The sequence below is a fragment of the Mustela nivalis genome, assembly GCF_964662115.1.
Source record: "Mustela nivalis genome assembly, chromosome: 2".
Classification (NCBI taxonomy): Eukaryota; Metazoa; Chordata; class Mammalia; order Carnivora; family Mustelidae; genus Mustela; species Mustela nivalis.
Genome location: NC_139021.1, coordinates 143,438,653 through 143,462,770, shown reverse-complemented (window position 1 = coordinate 143,462,770; position 24,118 = coordinate 143,438,653). Strand labels below are relative to the sequence as shown.

General features: G+C 33.9%; 1 protein-coding gene across 10 annotated transcripts in view; it reads right to left on the bottom strand.

Moving 5' to 3' along the window:
- Positions 1-328: 328 nt before the first annotated feature.
- Positions 329-24,118, bottom strand: part of CCSER2 (coiled-coil serine rich protein 2) — a 187,822-nt gene continuing 164,032 nt past the window's right edge. For 5 of the 10 annotated variants that reach the window (XM_082719673.1, XM_082719675.1, XM_082719680.1 and 2 more), the window contains one exon: positions 329-5,126. In XM_082719673.1, the coding sequence (XP_082575799.1) occupies positions 4,308-5,126 (819 nt within the window). In that variant the 3' untranslated portion in view covers positions 329-4,307. Of the gene's footprint in view, positions 5,127-11,810; positions 11,851-17,839; positions 17,973-24,118 lie in introns of all 10 variants that reach the window. The other 5 variants (XM_082719679.1, XM_082719674.1, XM_082719676.1 and 2 more) reach the window with 4 other exon arrangements.

The window sequence follows — 24,118 nt, the reverse complement described above, 5'->3', positions numbered from 1 at the left end:
CTTCCTCTTAAATGCAGCATTTTCACTCAAGGTGCTAATACATTTTTAAGTAAAAATTATCCATTTTCCCAATTATTTTTCTGAGATAAAGCAGGCATTTGATTAAAATGGAAACTGATATATTAGATCACTTACAGAGTCTGTGGAAATACTCAAGTACTGTTCACCTCCTACTCAATCAGGGCTTGGAGTGTGATATGTGTAGAAGGAGTGTGTAAAATGACACAGTTTGAAAATCAACCAAACGAAGAGCATACTGGATCTTTGTAGAAAAAAAAATATCCGAGAAAAAGTACACTATGGAAGGCAGTGTTGAGGACAAGAAAACTTTCATAATTATGAACTTTATTTTTATTTACTATGCCAACATTTTCAGGAAAGAGACTTTACATCCAGTTTTTATAACTCATTTTACAAGCAAATTCTAATATACAGTATTTACTCTGGTTTTTAAAATCAATGGGGAAAACAATACTGCAGGTATTAAAGACTGTGGTGTTTTTGTTTTTAGTTAGTAATGACTTAGAGACTTCAAATTTGTAGGGTCAGTATTATTTTGTTATGGTGACGCTCTAATGAGGAGAAAGTGGGTAGCTTTTCCCCAAGACATTTATAATATATGATGTAGCTTTAATTAATAGCATAGTTGTAGATTGGCACCCACAATCATCAGCATTTATCCAAGTGTATTCTTTCAAATTGCTGCAGCAGAAAAACTGAAGGGAGGTGTGGAAAGAAAATTAGAAAATATAATTCAAGCATCAGAATGAAGAAAAATTGCAAGGCCATCATCCTCAAGGAAAAACACCAGGGATTTGTATTATAGCTTAATTAATTTTAATGTGTGCATAGGCATGCAAACATAGCCACCTGAACTAATGCATAACATGAAAACTACTGTGTAACAAGGAAGAGTAAACGGAAACTATGCTGCAGTCTTACTGAACTTCGTTGCAAGCCTAGCTGGTGACTTCAAATTACCTCGTCAGTGCCCCAGAGACCAGGAAACCATCATGACAACTCTGCTTAGAAACTGAAAAGTACACTTCTGTGTCTGTAACAACCATCTATGCTACAGGAAGACCAGAAGTGACAGCTATGGTGGGGGGGATCATGTTCTCTTTGACACACTGAGTAAAATACTTAAGGGTACCATGAAACATTCAAAGAACTTAGTGCTTTAATGAGTAAAGTGACATGCTGAGGATATAATTCTGTGAAAGGCTGTACTTCAAACAGCAACAATTACAGAGAAATTCATTTCAACAAAGAAAGCCACGCCCAAGAGGCATTTTGATATTTCAGGCACAACTCCAAGCAATTAAGCTTATTTAAAGTGCAAGTCTGATACCTTCTCTCATTATTCAGATTTTTACTTGTTAAAATACTTACTAAGTTCCCTAACACCTATATAAATACAATGAACAGTAGTCTATATGCCTGAAAATATTGCACAAATTAAAATGAGACTCCAAAAGAAAAATGCTAGAGGGTCTCAGTTATTAGAAACATTCTAAATGATATAACTATATAATCCTTTGTTTAATGCCTTAAAATCATCTGCACCTGTATTGATTAACTCCTTAGGCCAAGCTTTCTCTAAAGAATCTGATATACATCCATCCCATCAACAGCCGAATGTCTAATTCTACATGCTCTATTACTTTTCTCACTCACAAATGTGAAACTTAACCAACCCCCACAAAACTTTTTCTTCAGGATTTATAATTCATATACTGCAGCCATCTTCACCGAAATCACAAGAACTCAGAAAAAAAGCGATCTGAGTTTTATGTAGAGGATTTGGCACAGAGTTGACTTATAGAAGCACTAAACAGAGATCAAGCCAAATCTGAGAGTGATCCCTGATTATTCAGGTGAGTTACACCCTCACCTCATTTCTGACTTAATTGCCATGGAGCAGTTTTAAAAGAAATATTCATGCAGTTTTTAAAAGCAAACTGCAGGCAAAACTTGTTTTGTACAAGCATCCTAGATTTTTTTTCTCTTAAATATATTATGCTTCATTATTACATTGCTGAGCCAAGACTGTGGCTCAACAAAAGCACAGAGAAGTTGATAAACTGATGGGTTAATATTTCTATAAATTCATCAGGAAGAAAAAATAGAGCAGGAAAAAGACTGGAATAAACAAATTGCAGGAGTCAACATTTTTATATAAAAGCTATTTCCCTCAGACTAGGGAGTCAAAAATAAAGTAAAAGTTTTGAACTTTTCCCTTAAAGGACTACTTGTAAATAATGTTTCACAAGAGTCTACACCAACTTCTAAACAAACCAAAAACCAATTTATCAATGTTTACTTTAGGAAAATATAGTGTGATAACATCCCATTTGCAATATATGAGATCAGTTATCTTTCTCCTTCAAGATGATACACCACATGTACCCACTTATAGCTGCCAGCCATCACTTCTTGTCTCTAGGAACAAAGAAGAGCTTTGCTGATATGTCTGAGTACTTTACACTAACAGTATCTGGACTATGTGAAAATCTTTCTGAACTTTAGTGTTTCTCTGACAAAAGTGCTGCTGAATGAGACTCTGGTACTAGATGTGTGTTGCTCACCAGTTACCAATCCAAGAATGATTTTCATATCCAGTGAATGGCAGATTCACTTGAATGGTCCTCTGGGAGGTAAGGGAAGACTGCATCAAAATGACAGTAAACAGCTCTTTCAAAATTTCCACTAAAGCACTTGCTGTTGTTTTTCTTACAAAGGGCAATTTTGCCAGTGAACGTTTTTAAAATGAAATCCTTAGAATTTTGAGTGACTAAGTTTTTGGTCATAATCCCTTATGATACATTTTTGGTCAGCTGATCACAACAAAAGTTGACTTTGTAAAAGGCTGTCTGAAAAACATTAATTCTAATTAAAGCAGCAACAGGTGAATGAACAGCCTCAAGATGACATGATTTGGGAGAACAGAGGGCAAATTTACTGAACCATCTGATGAGTGGCCCGCAGCATGATTGGGTTAGAGCATATGGTCCCTTGGCGGTTCCCTAGCTACCTTCCTAGAACATTAGGATCACCTTTAATACCTTTTAATAAAATACAATGTCCCTCTCCAATTCTATTTTTCATCCCAAATCTACTTCTCAAGAAACTGCCATTCAAACACACTAACATAAAAGGGAAACCCGGAAAACTCTAAAAAAAAAATTTTTTTTGAGAATTTCAGCTTTCTTAAGATAGTCGTACTTAAATTTATAATTATTCTCAAAATATTTTAACGGTTTTGCTATAGAAAATAGTTTCAATCCTTCTCTGTGGGGTATTTATAACTCATCAAAGTTTGTGCAAACATTTCAAGTCCATTATTCCAGTCTTCAGATATTAGCAAAGTCAATAAATATAAATATCATAATTAAGATTTAATTTAAAATATAAGCTGTGAAACCTTAAAACAGCTATCATGGATCCAGAAGCCTATAGGATTCAAAACAACTACCAGGAAAACTCTAGCACCAACAACACATGTTACAAAATGAATACACCTTCAGGTATAGGCTTCAAGATATAATCCAAGCTTTCCAAAATCTATGGAGTAACAAAATCAAATACAAATGGTATGTGTCTGTGTATGTGTGTGCACGTGTGCACGCAAAACGGAATACTAAAGCAACATATAATTGGCTTTTATATCACAGGAAACATTTTTAGCCAGCAGAGTTTGGTAAATAAATAAATACTGAGACTAACTGGCTGATACTAGCAAGGAAAAACAAAACTTACATAGACTTCCCATTAAAAGCCTGATCTCTTTTATTCATCACAAAGCTTTTGCATAGACCTTTTAAATACACAAATCACTGGCCAGAATTTTACTTATAGTCTACCATCTTCAATTATCACCATATCTTTAGATAAAACAGTAACCATATTCACAGGAGGGACAAGTGAAAAAGGGTGAGGCTCTAAGAACCACATTTAATACAGACCTTAAAAGGACTAAATGAGCAAAGCACGTTTCTTGCCTGCTAAGTGGAATATTATGAACTTTCTGATGTGCAGAGAGATGGATAACATGATTAGAGCCTTCAGTAGGCCTCTGAAATGGGTAAGCAAACTTTTGTGTTTACCTGAGACAAATATGCTCAAATGCCGTGTACTTCAACCAGGATAGAAAATGGAAGAGCCAAACTATTAGAAGCTTCCACATTTTAATTTTAAGATTTGCAAGCTTTCAATGGAACCTCCATCATGGTAGCAAACTGCACATAAAGCTATTACAGAACAGATTGTTTTTTAAAAAAACAAATTGGCAGGTGATGGCTACGCACTTAATGTATCTTTGGTTTAGGAAGACGGGAGTATCGATTAGAGGCCAAACAATCCCCAGAATTCAAATTGCCATTCAGATTCTGCATGATTTCTTTTCTTCTTGTTAGAGGCCTTGGGATGTTTGTCTTGGCCTGGAAGTTTTGAGGCTCTACTTGGGAGCTGCTTATTTGTTTTTGTCTAAAAGAGCCAGAAGGGGGGCGGAGCTTAGATGCTTTTGGATTTGGATTACTTGCAAGATTTGTTTGACTAGATGTTGGCTGAAGTTTTGATGAATTCCATGGTGTGGTTACTGATGACTTTTTATAAATGGGATTTCTACTTGGAGATGATTCAGAAACTGGAGGAGGTACCAAAGAATTTGAGATGGATGGCTTAAAAAGCGGTAAGGACTTGGGCTGGGATGTGTAGCCCTCCAGTGAAGACTGATTTCTTCCAACTCTCTTAGTCTGGTCTACTGTACTTGACTGCGGAAGCATCTGAAGGGAAGAAGGTACAAATTGCATGTCACTAATTTGATTATTTGCCGAATGATAAGGCTCTTGAGCATTCGTGGTCATGTTCAAGTTTGCTTCAGAAGGTGTACTCTTCGCCACATCCTCAGTGAATAGTGGGCTTGAAGAAAAAGGCCGGTCTTCCAGATCACAGCTGCTTTCTTGTTGTAAGCCGTGTGTAAAGCTTTCATCCAGATGTGCCACACTCTGCTGTATGCCCTGGACGGTGCACTCACTGTGGGCCTCGATATGCTGCGGCTTTATTAGTTTTCCCTGGGCGTGGTCTGTGGGTCTGGGAAGGCTGCTGGAAGGCTGTAGTACTTGAGGCTATTAAAATTAAAAACAACATTAAGCAACAATTCATTTTACAAATGCCACTCAGAATTTATGTAAGTTCCAATTAGGCTGTGTTGATACTTATGTATTAATATGAGAAGTATGTGGGGTTTTTCAATAGAAAAATAAACGGTAATATTCAAGTGAATTAATGAGACACATAAAAGAGTGATAATGCAAACAAAAAATGATACAGGCAGTAAATACTAAACAAGATTTGAAATCAAACAGGGGAAAAGAAAAATCTTAAAGTACTTATTTATTGTACAAAAAAAAGATTTCCTGCCTTGATTCATTAAGTATTTAAAACTTTGTATGTAATATAGCTTGGCAGAATGATCTCTATAGCACTTTGCTTTAATCTTCAAAAAGCACAGATAAAACCTGTGACCATTCAGAATATTACCCATTTTAAAGACTTTATTTTTTTAAAGGAAAGCTGTATAACACTTCAATTTATCACACTTGGCCAGAGAAGTATTAATTTAAACGTGTCAAGGTGCTGTACTTCTATCAAGAATTTAAAATATAAGCAGATAAACAAGGTTTAGATTGATCATACTCTCTGTTGATGTGAAATTCTAATTACTCAAACAAAAACGGGTCAATACACTTAGCTAATACTAAGCTACCTTTAACATTCTCGTTGAAAAGTTTCAGAACAAAATGTTTTCACAGCTTATTTGTTCTGTCTCACTGCCATATGAAGGATCAAGTAAGGTTCTGGTAAATGGAAAACAGCTACCCTGTCCAAACTGAACATTCATTTAAGATTTAAAACAATTACCCTTTTGAATAACAACTGAGAGTAAAACGAATGTGAAATTACCTGTAACTTGAACTAAAGCTGAGAAGCCTATAGTAACAAAATTCTTTAGGCCAATATGCCTCACACACACTTTTTTGAAGCTCACTGTGTGATTATATTCTACATAAATCAGGAGAAACATGCAACTTCTATTACTCTTGGGCGGTCAGTAAAGAAATATGAAACTTAAAGTTATCTTTCAATGGCCCAGATAGTTAGAGTATATGGGGCAGAGCCTACAGGTCACATCCTATTATAAGGTAAGTTGTTATCAATGTATAAACACAATACATATCATTTTCTACTAAATAATGTGGATCGAAAATATAAAAATGTTTGCCAAAGGGCTCTGAAACATAGACTTTAAAGGGTCAGCTTTAAAGTCTTTAATAAAGCTTTAAGCTTTAATAAAACAAATTTTTTGCTACACTAATGCAAAAAAAAAAAATCTACATAGTATCTCTAATTTCTCCAACCAAAGGGACAAATCTATTTATACTACATTATTCATGTTTTGTCACTTTTTCATATCCCTGGCCAGTACTAGATGATGGCTGCTGGTGCCAAGAGTCAGGCGAATGGCAGGGTTAAGATAACTGTGAGCAAAGTTTAATGACTTGTAGAAGGATGGCTGGCCAGGATGATATAGGGCCAACTGGCTATTTTAAAAACAGTAAAATCAAGATAATGACTACTCAAAATTCATATAGAATATTACATTAACTCTTATTTTAGGGTATTAAAACTAATAAGCAATCTCAGTTTCTTCTTCAAGCTAAATGTCCTAAACTTTAAAGTTAAGTGGGCATTTGCACAATAAATCACCACAGAGATGAATAAACTGTCCTTCAAGAAGGAAGGTACTAAAATCACCAGGTAATGACAATTAGTTGGGATTCCCTAGGGAAAAAAAAAAAAAAAAAAAGACAATGCCAATCATCATACATTTTAGAAAGATTAGTAAAAATATAGAGCAGGACCATATTAAGCAAACCAAAAATCTACCAAAAGGGGAAAAGGCAACCAAAGAAGGCAAAGGTACAACATCAAATGGTTGACTGAAATGGAGATTTACTTTCCCTTTTTACCTCTCTTCAAAACCTTCAAAAATATCAAAAGATATTCTAATTTTGAGTTAAAAATCATGAAGCAACTTAAGACATTTGAAAATATAACAATTTAAAATGATTATTGTAATATGCCTATTGCTAGTAAGAAAAAAAGGTATAAGTATCTATCAGCTCAAAGCATAAGAAGGTATGATTTCCTAATTAAGTGATAAATTTATCATTAAGATAACCAACCTCCAGAAAAGGGGCACTGTGAACTATAGATAAATTACCCATTTGCACTGATTATAGTAGTCCCCCCCCTTATCTGCAAGAATATGTTCCAAAACCTCCAGTGGATGCCTGAAACTGCAGAGAGTAATGAATCCTATATATACTATGCTTTTCCCTATACATACTTATCTACGATAAAGTTTAATTTATAAATTGGGCACAGCAAGGGATTAACAAAAACTAACAATAATAAGAGAACAATTATAACAATAACTGTAATAAAAGTTATGTGAATTGTGGTCTCTCTCAAAATATCTTATTGTACTGTGTTCACCCTTCTTGTGATATGAGATGATAAAAGGTAAATGATGTAGGAGTTGTGACATAGCATTAAGACTACTATTGATCTTCTAATGGTATGTCAGAAGGACAATCATCTGCTTCCAGATGGCAGTCAACAGCAAGTAACTGAAACTACACAAACTACAGAAACCAAAACTGTGGATAAGGTGGGGGGACTACTGTACTTTGATTACCCAACTGCCTACTGCTTATCAGAGAACTAAATGGAAGTACAGCAGGAAGATGTGCTGCTTGTATTAAATGCAATAAAGCTCCATATCAAATATTGAAGAAATAGAAAATAATCAGGTTTTTAAAAATAATAAAATTTTGAGTCTTCTGAGAGGAGTTAGGTTGAACAGTTATACAAAGATGCCTATCACTTAAATAAAGTGAATAAATTAATGGTTTCTAAGTGCTTTATAAATAATGCAGATTTTGTAGTTTTAGTAAACATTATATTTTAGTGCTGTGATCTAATTTCCCTATTCCCAAATAAATGTCGTGATTTATTATTTATTTGGAAACTAGTTTGGAAATCAATTCCACTACCATAAGAAGAAAGTCTCTCAAAGAAGATAAAGAAATGACTACAGTGAGGACCAAAAAAATGACTTCTCCTAAAGGTGGATGACTGTGTAGAACTGCTTGCCCACTAAAGACTGAATTGTCATTAGTTACCTGCTGGTGACTTAAGAAACACGCTGCCTCTTAACCTCTAGTAAATAAAGCAAAGATGCATTCTGATAGCTTGCTGCTTGAGGCACAGTTTCCCCCAAATTCTAAAGCCTCAACTGTATTAACATAAAGTCAAGATATTAATAATTCTTCTTGCGTATACTCATTACTTCTTCTATGCTGTCAGACACCTTTAGAATATATTTTAGATAAATAAGTGAGATCTCATATTCTCAGAGATAATAAGACGAATAGGAAGGAACATCAAAGACCATTCATTTTTTAAAGGTCTAAAATATATCGTGCATTGTACTAGGTATAGAAAAATATGGAGCTGAATACAATGCTATTCCCATGGAACCTAGAGACCTAGTGAGGGAGATAGGTAAACAGATGATGACACCATGTCTCAAGTATAACGACATATGAGAACAAAAAGGAAAAATATGCATTGTAGAGGTCATAGAAGGCATACAAGAGTTACAAATAATCTAAAGTGAGTTTTAAGATGAGTTAAGAATTTGCCGAGTAGACGAGAAGGGAAGAAACTTCAGGGTAGAGAGCCAGTACATGCTAAGCATAAAGGCAAAGAGAATATGCTAAGTTCTAGTAACTTCAAATTGTTAGACCGAATTTGGAGATCACAGTGTTGGTGGGAAAGCATAGGAAAGGACCAGATCATAAAGAAACTCTTATCTGGCTAAGTGGTTGTGACTTTATGCAACAGATGATGGCAGACACTGATAAATTTTAAACAGAGGAATCATAAGATTCAATGTGTATTTTACAATGTTATTTTAGTGGAATTAGTGAGTAACACACAGGAAGGGTGATTGTAAGAAGCATGCTATAACAGGCAGGATGATAAATTAGAAGGGTCTTAAATCAATATACTTCATGAAAGCAAAACGAGAAAGGATTGAAAGATTTTTTTAAAGGTGGTCAGTTAAACAGCTGTTTGGAAGGAATTCAAGATGAGTTACAGGTTTCTTCCTTTGGAGACAGATGATGAGGTACTAATCTGTACCCCAAAAAAGTTGTCCACCAGCCCATTCATTTCATAGCCTCAGCAACCCAAAAGACTCAAGAGTGCAAAAAGAATCCTAGCACCTACTTGGGGGGTGGGGCATACTTTAGGAAACACCATGTAGTCACAAGTAAGTACAGCATTAGCACTCCATCCATGCTATTTACAGAATGGTTGGTTTACTGAAGCTTTAAAATGTGAATGCATCCCCAGACTTGACGAGCTAAGTGCTTCTAAGACTCAGTAAGTTCATATCTTACTTTAGTTAGGTCCATAAACCTTATTAGCACACCATTCTGAGAATTCTCAGAAACAATGGTTATAGGTCTCAAGGTCAAGAGTGCCAGAGGCACTACTGGGTACCTGTGCAAGTGATTGGTAGGATCTTCAATGATAATCTTAAATGTCTATTTTGGGCTGCTTACAAAGATAACCAGAGATATGAGCTCCTTACAAGAATGTACCATGCTTTGTTGTTCTTGTAGTTGGTATCCCTAGTATTTGTCACACAGTAAGGATTAAATATATATTTTCTAGACAAATTAACAAATAAATGAAATTAGTAAGTGGTATATTCCAAAAATTGCTTCTTTGGTAATAAATAATCAAAATGATACTTCCCTCTTAGGTTAGTGATACAACACTAATAACCAAATAAAAACAAGTTAAAAAAAAAAACATTGATTAAAAGGATATCTTATAGCAGAAAAAAAAGTTTTCTTTAAGTAAGTTTGGGGTTAGCATAATGATTAATGTTTAGAAGGGCTGCAGGAAGAATTATAATTTAACTAGGACATAGCAACTCTCGTGACCTACTAGCCAAGCTACAAATATTTTTTCCCTGGAGATCGACATTTCTGAATGAAGTAACTTAGGAAAACTGTCTTAACAAGCATTCAACTATTTTCCATTTCTTATCCTAATAATTAAATATGATTATGCATGTAAAACACATAGCATAGGATCTGTTAGCATATCAGAAGTGCTCAATAAATGTCACCGATGATTATTAAAAGGTGTGAGAATGAGGAATTCAAGCCACAGCCCTTTTATAACTGGGTTTTGGAAAAAAAGGGGGGGGCAAGATCTATAGCAATATAATAAACTAGTTGCTATAGAATAAGAACTTTCTAGGCTTCAAATAAGTAATTCGGTAATGTCCGTTATATTGAAGTGTTTTAAATCCATAGCAGGCGTATCTGATATGATACAGAAATCAAGGTTCCTCAAGTACCTTCCTGAAGATAAAACAGAGCTAGGACATGAAAGGCACTTCAAAGTATAGAGAGAATTTATATATGGCTATCTGGAGGAGCTAGTACAATACAAAACTGCATCACTTAGCTTTCGGAATCAGACTGATCTGGGTTTGAGTTTTGACTCACTTACTACTGATGAGTTACTGAGTAAATTATCTTACTACTCTGGGATGGAATTTCATAACTTATAAAATGAAGATAATAGCACTATTTACACTTCACTGAATTGTTGTAAATAATAAATGATAACATGCATACCAAAGTGCTTAGTATAGTGCCTGACACATTATAAATACTTGAGAAATGCTACATTCTGGGCTCTGAGAGAACAGCATTTCCCTTCTTCCAAGGGTAAATAGTCAAACACGGTTTGCATGTAAGCTTGCATAGGTGATCTCTAATTATCCCAAGAGCCTCAGTGGGAAGTACTGTCTTATTTTTGTAGATGAGTAAACTGAGATTAAAAGAAATTAAGAAACATATTGAAATTCACATACCTGAGCAAATAGTAAAGCCAGAATTTGAAGCGACAGAGAATTTAAAATGCAGCACTAAAACTTTATTAATTCCAATGAGTTCACAGACTTTCAGAATATGCAGTATAGCAGGATGATTATTTTAAAAACTTAATGGGCAAATTCAATACCAACATTCAGGTACTAACTTTCCTGGATAATACCCTATGTCTTTCTCAGCTGATCTATCCTACACAAGATGAGACCCAGAACCAAATTCAAGCCACACTATGCAGCAGTTATTTTGGAGTGAAAAATGTTTCCAAGTGACCTACTGGAGGAGATACACTGAACAAAAGGAAAGGCAAATTAGCATTCATCACTGAGAAAAACTTCACCTTCAGTCTTTCCCATCATTTCAAAGATTTCTAGCATTAGCATAAGAAAAAATACTCAAGCAGTTTCTGTAAACATTTTGTTCTAGAATTACCAATGATAAGATGCCAGCTAGAAACGTCAAATTCTGAGAAAAATATGTCTAAGTGTGTAAGGTAGAAAGCAGGAAATGTTCTAAAGCATAATAATGCTACTGCATAGCAGATATAGGAATTACTTAAAATTATTTTCTTGGTACATACAAGTTTATTATTATTATTACTAAATACATTTTAAAGGCTAAAAGGAAGATGGAAATGGAGCCATCTGTAACATGCCTGTATTTTCATGCAGGCTCTGACATGCATCATGCAAACTGGAAAAAAAAACAAAAACAGAAAGTGACTATGAGGAAGGTGGTAGGAAAAAATCTGAAATTGTACTGTACCACGCTTTGTCAGAGAAGTAATGGACTAACTTCTCAACTCCTTGCCAATAGCATAATGGGAGAGCAGAGACAAGAAAAAGACAGGACAATGGTGTCAGAGACCACACACAACACCAAGGAATTGCCATGACTGGGTATCGCAGCCAACAGTATTTGCTTAGCTTTTGTTGTGTTTTTCCAGGCAATATTATTTTATTTAGTATATTTATGTGAAATGAAAACATTTTAAATAAATTTAAACCTTCCCACTAAAGAGGTTTGCAAGTTAATATAAATATTCATAACCACAGAACAGTATATGTAAAACTTCTCACACTTAAAAGAAATCATTTGAAGAATCTTACCAAATAAAATACTGGAAGGGTTTTGACAATTTAATATCCATACTCCAAAGATCTAAAAACGTTTAGCCACATGTAATCCCTTACAAAGCAAGTAGAAATTATTTCTTTAATAATTTCAGAAAGCTTTGCACATTATAAACTAAATACAATATTTGTTTACTTTTATTACTTTTGCTGCATTAAAGACCAATTAAAGTATAATCTGATCTTCATGTATGTCTGTCTTAAATACGATGTTCTAAATTAAAAGCGAGGCTCCACATATCACTAAAAAGATGGAAGACATGACTGGATTCCTAGTATAAGTAGATATGAAGAATTTTGCTCTGTAATTCACATGAACCCAATCACTACTTCCAAAGTTTTCTGGAAACCAGGAATGCTCTTTTTCCTCTAGATCTCAGAATGATGTCTCTAGATCTCAGGAAATTTAGAAAAGATAACTGATTGACAAGTAGAAATTATATATAAACAAATTTTGAGACAAGGAGTTCAATGGCTTTTCTAAGTTGATCAGTTAACTTACTTAAAAACTATCAAACCAATTTATATTGACTTAAGTAATAAGGATTTATGACCCAGGCACAATCAGTGTGAGATGCTTAATTTTTCATGGGTCTTTATCTCTAAAACATAGAACCCATTAGCATTTAACCTCTGGGACTCAGAATAGCTCAGAAAACAAAACTAAACATCATAAATAGTATTAATATATAAATAATAAATAGTATATATAAATAATAAATAGTACTACTCCATTGCTGTGACCAATATGCATGGTATATTTATCCAGAGTACAATTTTGCAGGCATTATGGTACAACAGATATGGCTAACAATTCCACAATCTACAGAGCAGGTTGTTATAAAAGTCTTATGCAGAAAACAACAATTGCTGTGTTTCTCATAATGACAAAGTGTCCAGTGAAACTGGTTTATGGGACAGCCTCCTGGACCATGAGTTTAATGCACATTTCTAGTCAATTAATCAATGACTAATAGCATTTGAAATTAGCTATAAAAATGGACAGAGTATCATATTCTGTATTATTTGTTCAGTTTTTCAGTTATCCTATTTTCCATTTCACTGAAAATATTTTATTTTTATGAAAAGTCACTCCCAGAGCTAAATTTCTCATTAAAGCACTGAAGCTAATGCTACCCTTACATATAAAATTGATTAAAGTCACATGGGGGAGCCAATCAGATTGAGCCACATTAACATACAACTTATGAACATGTTTGGCAGTTCAACAGTACATATCGAGTGCTTCTAGAAAGTGCACACAGCCTTTGATTAAGCAACATCCTTCTAGAAATCTACCTAAGAGAGATAGTGATACTGATCTATACACAAGGATAAATGGCATTGCAAGCATACCTCTATTTAATAGGGAAAAATAGAAACAACATCAATGTCCAACAATAGGAAAAGATTATAGTATAGCCACATAATATTATTATCATGTACCTATTAAAATGATGCTTTCAAGAAATATTACTGTTAACAATAATGTTCATATGATACTATGTGAAATAAAGCAAAACCAAAAATTAAGAAAATATGAGAGTATTATGTGTTTCAAGAGAAAGCACTATTTCATTCAACTTTTATCTGAATTTTAAATACACTCACATGTGTGCTGGGCTATTAAGTAAATAGTTTCATTTAGTAAATACATACTGGATGGTGAAATAAAATGAATTTTAAGTGTCATTTGCTTGTGAAACATCCTCAGAGGCTTATAAGAGAAGGAGGAGGATATATGACAATGTAAAATTCTGGGTGGAAAAGTTAGTTATTATAATATAAATTTAGAAATCAGGCAATACTAATGCTACATCAAGAAACTGCTAAGCTATTAAGACAAGTAGATGCACTTATGTTATTTTTGTTGTTTAAAAACAATTTTTGTCTCACCTTAAGTTACTGCACATTAAAGGTAAAAGTTGATAAGATTTCTAAATTCTTCCAATCAAGGTGTTAAAGGGCAAATTTAATAGTCTTTTTAGGCATGACAAAAAATAGGTATTATTTCAAAATACAGTTTTTGAAAAGTCAAGGTATTCCTAAAAGTATATGCGCTGGCAAGAAGTGCTACTTGAGATTACCATAAGGGCTTTTTACTTGTCAAAAGCAATTATTTTTGTTAAAATTTCCTACTATGAGGTAGGTTATCTATTATTCCTAATTTTATAAAATTGGAAATAAAAAAGACTAAACTAGTATTAGTTAAGTCAATTTGGACAAAAGCTGAAATCAGGACAACAAAAAGACCCCTTCTACATCCAAAGGTAGCTATTTTTAACCCAGAGAAAAATTTAATTTGAAACTGGGAGATAAGCATTGTCAAGTTGAGCCTAGTAATATACTCAAGAAAAGAAATGGAAGTCAAAATTTCATAAGGGCAAAGTATATAAAGACCAGGATTTTCCTTTTTTCTCCATTTTTCTGGAGTTATTCTTAAATTCAGCAAGAACATCCTAGGCCAATGCAGCTTTCCTGAGTGACCAGAGCTAAACACTCCCTGCAAACGTTAATTATTTCATTCTCCACATATCCAGAACAGGCTATTTCATTAAGCTGGAAGGTCTACTATTCCTATAAATTAAAAACAAAAACAAAACCTTAGTGAAGCTTGCCTGACTTTTGTCTTTAGAAGAAAAGTCAGCATAATCTCTTCCAGTCCCGTTCATGTTGCTACAGGAAGAGATTATGCTGAGTGAAATAAATCAAGCAGAGAGAGTCAATTATCATATGGTTTCACTTATTTGTGGAGCATAACAAATAGCATGGAGGACAAGGGGAGTTAGAGAGGAGAAGGGAGTTGGGGGAAATTGGAAGGGGAGGTGAACCTGAGAGACTATGGACTCTGAAAAGCAATCTGAGGGTTTTGAAGGGGCGGTGGGTGGGAGGTCGGGGTACCAGGTGGGGGGTATTATAGAGGGCATGGAATGCATGGAACACTGGGTGTGGTACAAAAACAATGAATACTGTTATGCTGAAAATAAATTTAAAAAAATTAAAAAAAAAAGAAAAGTCAGTTCACTTATGTTGATGTTCAAGATGGCCTCAAAAAAGAACTTATTAATAAAACATTATAGTAAAGGGGAACTCTCTTCACTATCTACCATCACTTATAGAATTAACCTCTCCAAAACTCAGCCCTAGGAATCACATACTAACTAAACATGGAAACAAATATTACTTAACTAAATATAGTTTTAGTGTAGAAGGGGGAGATCTATTCCAAAACACTATGAAAACCACTGGATTCCATACCTTTATTTTCTATATATTTTTTGAAGATTTTATTTATTTACTTGAGAGGGAGAGTGTGTGTGTGAGCACACACAAATGGAGGGAGATGCAGAGGGAAAAAGAGAAGCAGGCTCCCCACTGAGTAAGGAGCCTGATGTGGGACTCAATCCCAGTACCTAAGGATTATGACCTGAGCCTAAGGCAGATGCTAAACCAACTGGGCCACCCAGGGGTCTCTTTCCTATATTTTAGAAAAATTCAAAATATTCTTTAAAAAAACTAAAATTCTGTATTTTAGATAATTTATACATAATTCTATATTTTATATTCCATAAAATTCTTTATTTTAGAGAAATTTAAAATATTCTTTAAAATATTAAAATAATGTTAATTTTATTAGTAAACTGCTTTAGCTGTTCTCAGGGTAAAATAGTGTAGTAGTAAAAACATATTGTTCCTCTAAAGGAACCTCCCCTACTCAGCAAGAGATATCAACAAGTCTTGTACTATCACTTTCCACCAAGAGGGTCCTGTAAGTCTCAGTGATCAAGTTCCAGGGCCAGTTCTCTTAGCTATATAAGCTATATAAGCTATATAAGCTATATAAGCCGTGAGAATATACGCACTACCTTCTGATGTGGCTAACACATTCAAACTCTAGAGAACCAAAACTTTCTCCTTACTAATTAGAAGATGAGGAGAAGAAAGATTTGATCTATAAAAGCCAGAAAAAAAGATCCTGATAGTGTTGCGGACAGTGCTTCTTTATAGTTGGGAAATGAAAAGGCAGCTCTAACCCAAGAGGAAAGAAGGAAGCAACGTTTAGAAATGAAGGACCAATGACTGAAGGGAGGGACAAGAAAATTCTAATACACAAATAAAAAACTAGTGAAATGAGCATTTCTAAGATACATGTTTTCAAAATAAATGTAAATTTTTGTTTGCAATATGGAATAATTAACCTTAAACTTCAATTCCACATTATAACTAGCTGAAGGGAAGGAGAATGAGGGAGAAGAATGGTAGGGAAAGAAGACAGGAACTAAAAGGGAGCTACAGTAAATTCAAGGCAAGGATGTTAATCTGAGGTAAATCTGTCAAACCATGCAAATTACTAGCTGTTAAGTCTAAAAATATATTATTATGTTACACCTGCCCTTTGAAAGTCAGATTAGTTCACTAGAGTTTTAAAGTAATTTCTTATGTGCTAGGAATATGTAAATAGAGGAGAAAGGAAAGAGAAGTACTTGAAGACAAGAGAAGTAAAAAGAAGGCCTACAAAGGTGGTAGGGGATGGAAAAGGAAGAAGAGGAGGAGGACGAAGAATCTCTCTTCTCCTTGCTTCCACTGAACAAATTAACTTGCTACTAAATAATCTGACATAAAAACCTATACAAACTTTCTGTTCTATTTTCTTTTAAACAAAAAAACAAAAGGGAAGCAGAGGCATAATAGCCCAAAAATACACCTCAAACCTTATCTCAAATTCATACTGATACCTCATAATTTTGCCTAATTCAATAAATGAATTTTTATTTGAATAAATCACATTTCTTAACTTTAACTGCTTAAAACTATGTGACCTTTGATATTTCATATAGATAATTTATTTAAAAAATGATCTGAATCAAAAATTAGGGTAATTCCATGCAGGATCCATAAAAGTGACTGATTGACGATATTAATTACCTTTTTTTTCACTAGTATTAGCTTTTTTGGGTGACTTTTCAAAAAAGATAAAATATAACCAACTTACCAGGTGTACTTAAGTATATAATGTAAAATAATAAACACTGTTTTGGAAAGCAGATTCAATGTAAACAAAAAATCTTTTAAGTCAAACAATTACTAAAATCATTAGAAATGTTAGTAAACCATGCATATTCAAGAGCCATTTTCTTCTGTACTGTAAAGCAGCTGATGAATTACAAAAATGGATTAGTTGTTAAAAAAAAAAACCCTTGAAATTAGATTAAAAAGATTTCTTTTAGATGACAGTGAAATGCAATCAAATCTTCTTGATTAAGAAATATTTAAAGAAATGTGCAATGGTCTAGTAAGCCTGCTCCCTCAATCAGTATGCATCTGTCCATATCATTACAGATAGTATATATATTTTTGACTTAACTAGATAAAAAATTGTTATTCATAGATCTCAAGGTCACAAAAAAAGAAAATACATTAAAGGCAGATGCATGTCAGTAGGTCTAGGTTCACTGGCAATAGGTTAAACAGCATTAGAATTAAATTAACTTCAGGTAGTTCTCCTAAGGTTCTAAGTAGAAGTCTATTCACATGCAGTCAAAGGAAGGGTTAATTAAGAGAAGAGAACCCAGGGAGTGCTGGTTTAGCACATGCCTACAGGTCACTCTGGACAGGAGATGGGGTGCTGGGGAAGGGACAGGTCATGCAGAAGGGAAATACCATGAACGGGAAGCCAGAGCAGGATAGGAGTGAGAGACACAGACTCACTCTGTCTGCGGTGCGGCGGAACAGTCCGTGGCATCCCCTGGAAGGAGCCCTGCCAAGGAGAGAAGGAGGGAGCAGAATACCCACCCTGTGCAGAGAGAGATGGGGTAGGGAGGTATAATAAAACAGGGAACCGAAAAATAGAAAAACCAAAGTCATACTTTAAAAAAAAATAACAATAGTGTTAATAAGAATACAGATTTTTTAAAATATAGGTAGTTCAAATGATTAAAAATATATCATAATACAAACCTAGGTATTATTCATATATCTTAAGAAAAAAATTATTTTCCCCTAATATTTATAGTTAAAGCATAAGAAATGAAATACATATTCTTTCTTGTATACATTACATTTATCATCATATAGCTCTTTTTTAAATAGCAGATTCCAGTCTTTCAAAAATGTGAAAACATTTTAAAAGGGAGATAGATTTTTTAAACAAGTGTTAAACAGAGAAATTGCATTAATTATAAATCAGGCAACAAAAAAACTATCATACAAAAAATGTTTATTTCTTTTTAAGTCATAGGTTTTCAGAGGATTAGCAGATAAAGAACACTGGCTGAAAATAGCAGAACCAACACAGCATTAAAAAGACTTAGGATGTTTTGAGAGTGAGTACTGTCAAGAATGTGACATACAGGCCACAGGTTAAGCATGCATGCTTTTTAATATGAGTAACTTATGGCTTCTTAGATTTACATAATAACAGGTTATCAGAATTGGAATACATCTGCAATGGCATTTACTTCCATCTCCTCACTTCCCAGATAAAACTGGGTTAACAAGAAAAAGATTTGTTCAATGTCTCACAAATAAAACCAGATTGGGTCTCAGGTCTGTTTCTAGTGCTCCTACCAACAGAAATATATCCACAAACATAACTATTAAAACAGTAACAAAATCATAAAGGAAAATGAGTTGTAAATTATCATCATACCCAGTTCAATTTGCAAAAGAAAGTATGCATAATTTTTCAGATAAATTAATCTGACATAGAAATAACTTATTAAAAATTACTAATGTAGTTTTTAACTGGTGTTTACAGATTTCATAAACACTCTTCCAAATAAAAATCTTTTCTACTTCTCTATCAATATTTCTTGGCTCGGTTCAGTATAATCAGATACTTATTTAAATTTAAGAGTAATTATATCTACACTGCTCACTATAAAAAAAAAAAAACAGAATGACCCACTTTCTACGTTAATGAAAGGGAAAAACAGCTCCCAGAAACTATGTGGAACTAATGATTTTTAGAATATCCTATTTTAAAAAAGATCCTATCTTTTGAAATTATCATCTTTTCTCCACTAATTTAGCCACAGGTGTTTGTGAAAATAACTTAGAAAATACTTAAGAGGGTGATAATCCCAACCGTTCTCCAAAGATACTGCCAGACACAATTCTATTTTGTTGTTTCAGAAATATTTTGGTTTAAAAGCTTTACACAAAACAAATCTTCAACCAAAAAAGGACAGCAACTTTTCCTAGAAGTTTCACCAGAGCCAAGGTTCTACTCACTGTACTGGGTAAAGACACTTTCATATAGTGATTTTAAACCAGCAGTCAAAGATTCCTTTTCAAAGAAATAAATTCCGGAGGTTTGTGAAAATAGTACTGACAGGGAACAAGGGACCGGTGTTTTTCTTTGGATCTTCCATAAGTCCTACAACTTTAAAAAAGTCACTGATCTTCTCTGAGCCTCAGTTTCCTCATTTGTAAGACACAGGATTAGAACTGTGTTCCCCACAAATTCCGTATGTTGAGACCTATTCACCCAGTGTGATGGTATTTTTAGAGGTGGGGACTTTGGGAGGTGAAGAGGTCAAGATGGTGGAGCCCTCTGAACGGGATTCATGCCCTTATAAAAGAAACCCCATCTCTTGCCCCATCCACCACAAGAGAACACAAGGAAAAAATGGTTGTCTATGCAGGCCCTTGCCAGACACTGAATCTTCCAATTTGCTCTTTGATCTCCCAACCTCCAAAACTGTGAGATAAAGATTCCTATTATTTATAGGTCACCCAGTCTCTATGGTGTTTTATGATAGCTGCCCAAACAGACTAAGACAGAATGGTTCATCTTTAAGAAGATTCTCACTTTTAGTTCTTAGAATTCAGTTACTCACATATCTGTCCTTATCTCTACTCCAACCATTGTTATCCCCAAAAAAGAAAGTTCCAAGCCTAGATGGTCCACTGGAGAATTCCACCAATGTTTAAAGAATTAACAACAATTCTATACAGAAAACAGAACTAGAGAAAAGAATACTTCCCCACTCATTTATGAGGCTAGAATTACCCTAAGAGAAAATCAACAAATACAGTACAAAACAAAAAACCAGAAAGCAACAGACCATTATAAACATAATACAATGAATATAAACATAAACAAGTCTTAACAAAACATTATTGATTAGAATTCAGAAATATGTAAAAGAATTATACACCATGATGGGGGGGGGTTAGGTCAACAAGAGTGACTCAAAAATGATCAATGCAATCAATAGACTAAAGTGAAAAAAATGACATGTTCATATATATCAGTAAAGCAAAAAGGACTGAACAAAATGTAACACACATTCATGATGAAAACTCTCTGCAAACTAGGAATAGAAAGGAAATTTCTCAACTTGATAAAAAGCATCTTTCACATACCTATAGCTAACATTTATTTAATGGTGAAAGACTGAATGTTTTCCCCTGTAGATCAGGAATATGGCATCATATTCCTATGATTCCATTCTTATTCAACATACTATGGGAAGTCCTACCCAGTGGCATGATGTAAGAAAAGGAAATAAAAGACATATAGATCAAAAAATTGAGAAAACTGTTCCTATTTGCTAATGACATGACAGTCCACACAGAAAATATAGATCTATAGGAAAAACCCAGAACTAGGAAATAGGTTTATTAAGTTCATAGGATACAAGATCCATAAACAAAAGTCAGTTGCACTTCTAAATACCAGCAATAAGCATATGAAACTGAAATTTAAAAGACAATACCATTTATAATTACTAAATAGGATGAAATAATAAATCAAAGAAAGCATATGTAGAACTCGTATTCTGAAAACTAGAAAATGTTCATTAAAGAAATTTTTAAAATGATTTAAATTAATAAAGAGATACACCTTATTCAAGGATTAGAATACTCAATATACTAAAGATGTTAATTCCAAGATGATATTTAGGTATAACATATTTTCTGTCAAAATCCTGGCAAGATTTTTTTTTTAGATAAACACAAGCTAAGTCTAAAATTACACTGAAAACCAAATAAATTAGAATACATAAGCAATTATGACAAAGAAAAAGTAGGATGATCGTTCAACTTAAGACTTTTTATAGTTACAGCAATCAAGACAGTATAGTATTGGTGGAGGCGTAGACAAACAGATCAATGGAATAGAAAACCCAGAAGTAGATATATACAAATATATAGTCAACTGACTTTTGACAAAAATGCAAAGGGAATTTAATAGAGAAAGGATAATATTTTTTAAAATAGTGCAAAGTAACTGGATATTTGTAGGAAAAAAATGAACCTTGACCCAAACCTCATGTCTTACAAAAATTCATGGAAAATGGATTACAGAGTTATCTATTTCAACGATATTTATTTATTTATTTATTTATTTATTTATTTGACAGAGAGAGAGAGAGAGAGAACAAGCAGGGGGAGGAGCAGAGGGAGAGAGAAAAGCAGACTCCCCAGTGAGTAGGGAGCTCAAGAGGGGGCTGGATCCCAGGACTCTGAGATCATGACCTGAGCTGAAGGCAGATGCTTAACTGACTGAGCCACCCAGGTGCCTCATGGATCACAGATTTAAATGTAGAGTGTAAAACTATAAACATCTCAGAAGAAAACAAAAGTTTTCAGTGTCTTGGCCTTGGTTTATAAAGAGTTTAGATATAACATAAAAAGAAATCCACAAAAGAAAAAAATCCACAAAAGAAAATAAATGTTGATAGATTGGACATCAAAATTAAAATCTTTTACTCTTGAATGACTCTATGAAGAAGATGGAAAGACAAACTATCGACAGGGCGGGAATACCTGGAACCACATACTTTACTCTTATGTAAGGACTCGGGGAGTATATAAAGAACTCTACATTCAACAGTAAAAAAATTAAAAGTCAAGTGAGAAAATGGGAAGACATGAAGATATATTTCAAGGAAAATGGCTAATAAGCACATAAGAAGACATTACCTCCATTAGTTATTAGGGAAATAGAAATTAAAACTACACTGATATAGCAATACATACTTACCAGAATGGCTAAAATTAAAAAATAATACTACTACTAAATGCTGGTAAAGATGCAGAGAAACTGTCATTCATACAATGTTGATGAGAATCTGTTCTGGCATTTGTGATAAACAGCTTGGTAATTTTTTTGAGTACTAAACAGAGAACTGTCATATGCCCCAGAAATCACACTACTGGGCATTTATCCCAGAGAAATGAAAATTTACATCTACACAAACACTCACAGGAGCTTTATATGTAATAGCTAAAAACTAGAAGTGATCAAAATGTCTCTCAATGACCCATATCAATGGAACAATACTTGGCCATAAAAAGGAACAAATTATTGATAGACACAATTCTTTGGATGAATTTCCAAGGTGTTATTCTGAGTGAAAAAAGGAATCTCAAAAGCTCATACACTATATAGTATCACATAACATTCTTGAAATGATTTGATTAATAGGCATGGAAAATCAGATTAGTGGTTGCCATGAGGAATGGTAGAGGAAGAAGGGAATGACTGTGATTATTAAAAGGCAGCACACAAGGCAGAACTTTGTAGAGGTGCAGTAATTCTGCTTCTTAAATACAGTGTTGTTGCCAGAATCTACACAGTAATAAAATGGCACAGAACTACATACATACTACAAACAATATCCTGGTTTTGATACTGTACTAGGCTTATATAAAATGTAATCATTACGGGATATTGGGTGAACCATACAAAGGATTTTTATTACTTTTTATGGATCTGTAAGTATTTAAAACAAAAATTTAAAAATAGAGGAATAAAACCATAATGCATATTAGAATAATACAGAAGAAGACTACGTAAAATGCTGATTATATTGGTAGGGTTATATTTTCTTGGGGAAAATATCTCTATAAACTGCAGGTAATTTCCCTGAGTATGAAAAGAAGAAAGATTATTTAGTCCTTTTGACAATGAACAACTGAAATAGCTATAAAATACAAGACTAACTAAACCCTGAGACCAGGCAAGTTCAGAATACCAGACATTTAGGCAACACTAAGCAGCAGCATTAAGAGCAGGTATTGCCTCCCCCTGATTCCCTATCTATTGGGAGTGTTTCTAAAACAAAAAAGAACTTGTGGAGAAGAACTTAACTTTGAAACTTTGAAGACTCAGGATTTATAAGATGTAAGGTAAGGGCGGGAGACCTGATCTTTAGCAAAAAGTCAGCAGAAGCAACCCAAGTTCCCAGATGTACGGATCTGTTCCAGCAGTGAGTGCTGGAACAGGCTACACTCCTGAACTGAAGTGTATCATAAGTGACAGCAGTTTTAAGATGGATCTGAGATCCAGAAGGTCTAGTCCCCAAATCTGGAAAACATGTCCACCTTTCTCTGGTCCAGAAATAGAGCTTCACTCTCCTATCATCTCAGATTTACCCTAAGAATCCAGCAATGTCTTTGATTTAGTATCCAAAACCCTTAGCACACTGGGATTGAAATACAGAATAAACTAGTCTAAGTTCACGGAATGAATCAGAAAATGAATCTATGGTTTAAAAGCTGAAGGAATGTACTTTGGTGGAGATCATTAATTCCTGCTACTTAGTACAGGTTTAGAACCTAATCCAATGACCGTCACACAGAACTGAATTATGGACACTCTAAAATGAAATGCTGTATAAATGTAAAATACCCCTAAATGTCAAAGAATTGGTTAAAAATAAAAACCAAAGCTCAGAATGTAAAAATTCTCAATATCTTCTTTATACTGATTCCACTTTTTAATGATACTACTGGGTTAATCAGATATTTTGTTTAAAATTAATTCTGTATTTCTCTTTAATTTGGATTCTAGGGCATTTACATTATATATTCAGCTCACATTATATTTCTACTGGAGCACTAATAGAGAGGGAAGAGAGTGCATAATTCTTTCTTGGTTGATGCAATGAACTCATAAAGTTCCTTAAGCTCTAGCCGAGAAAGTAT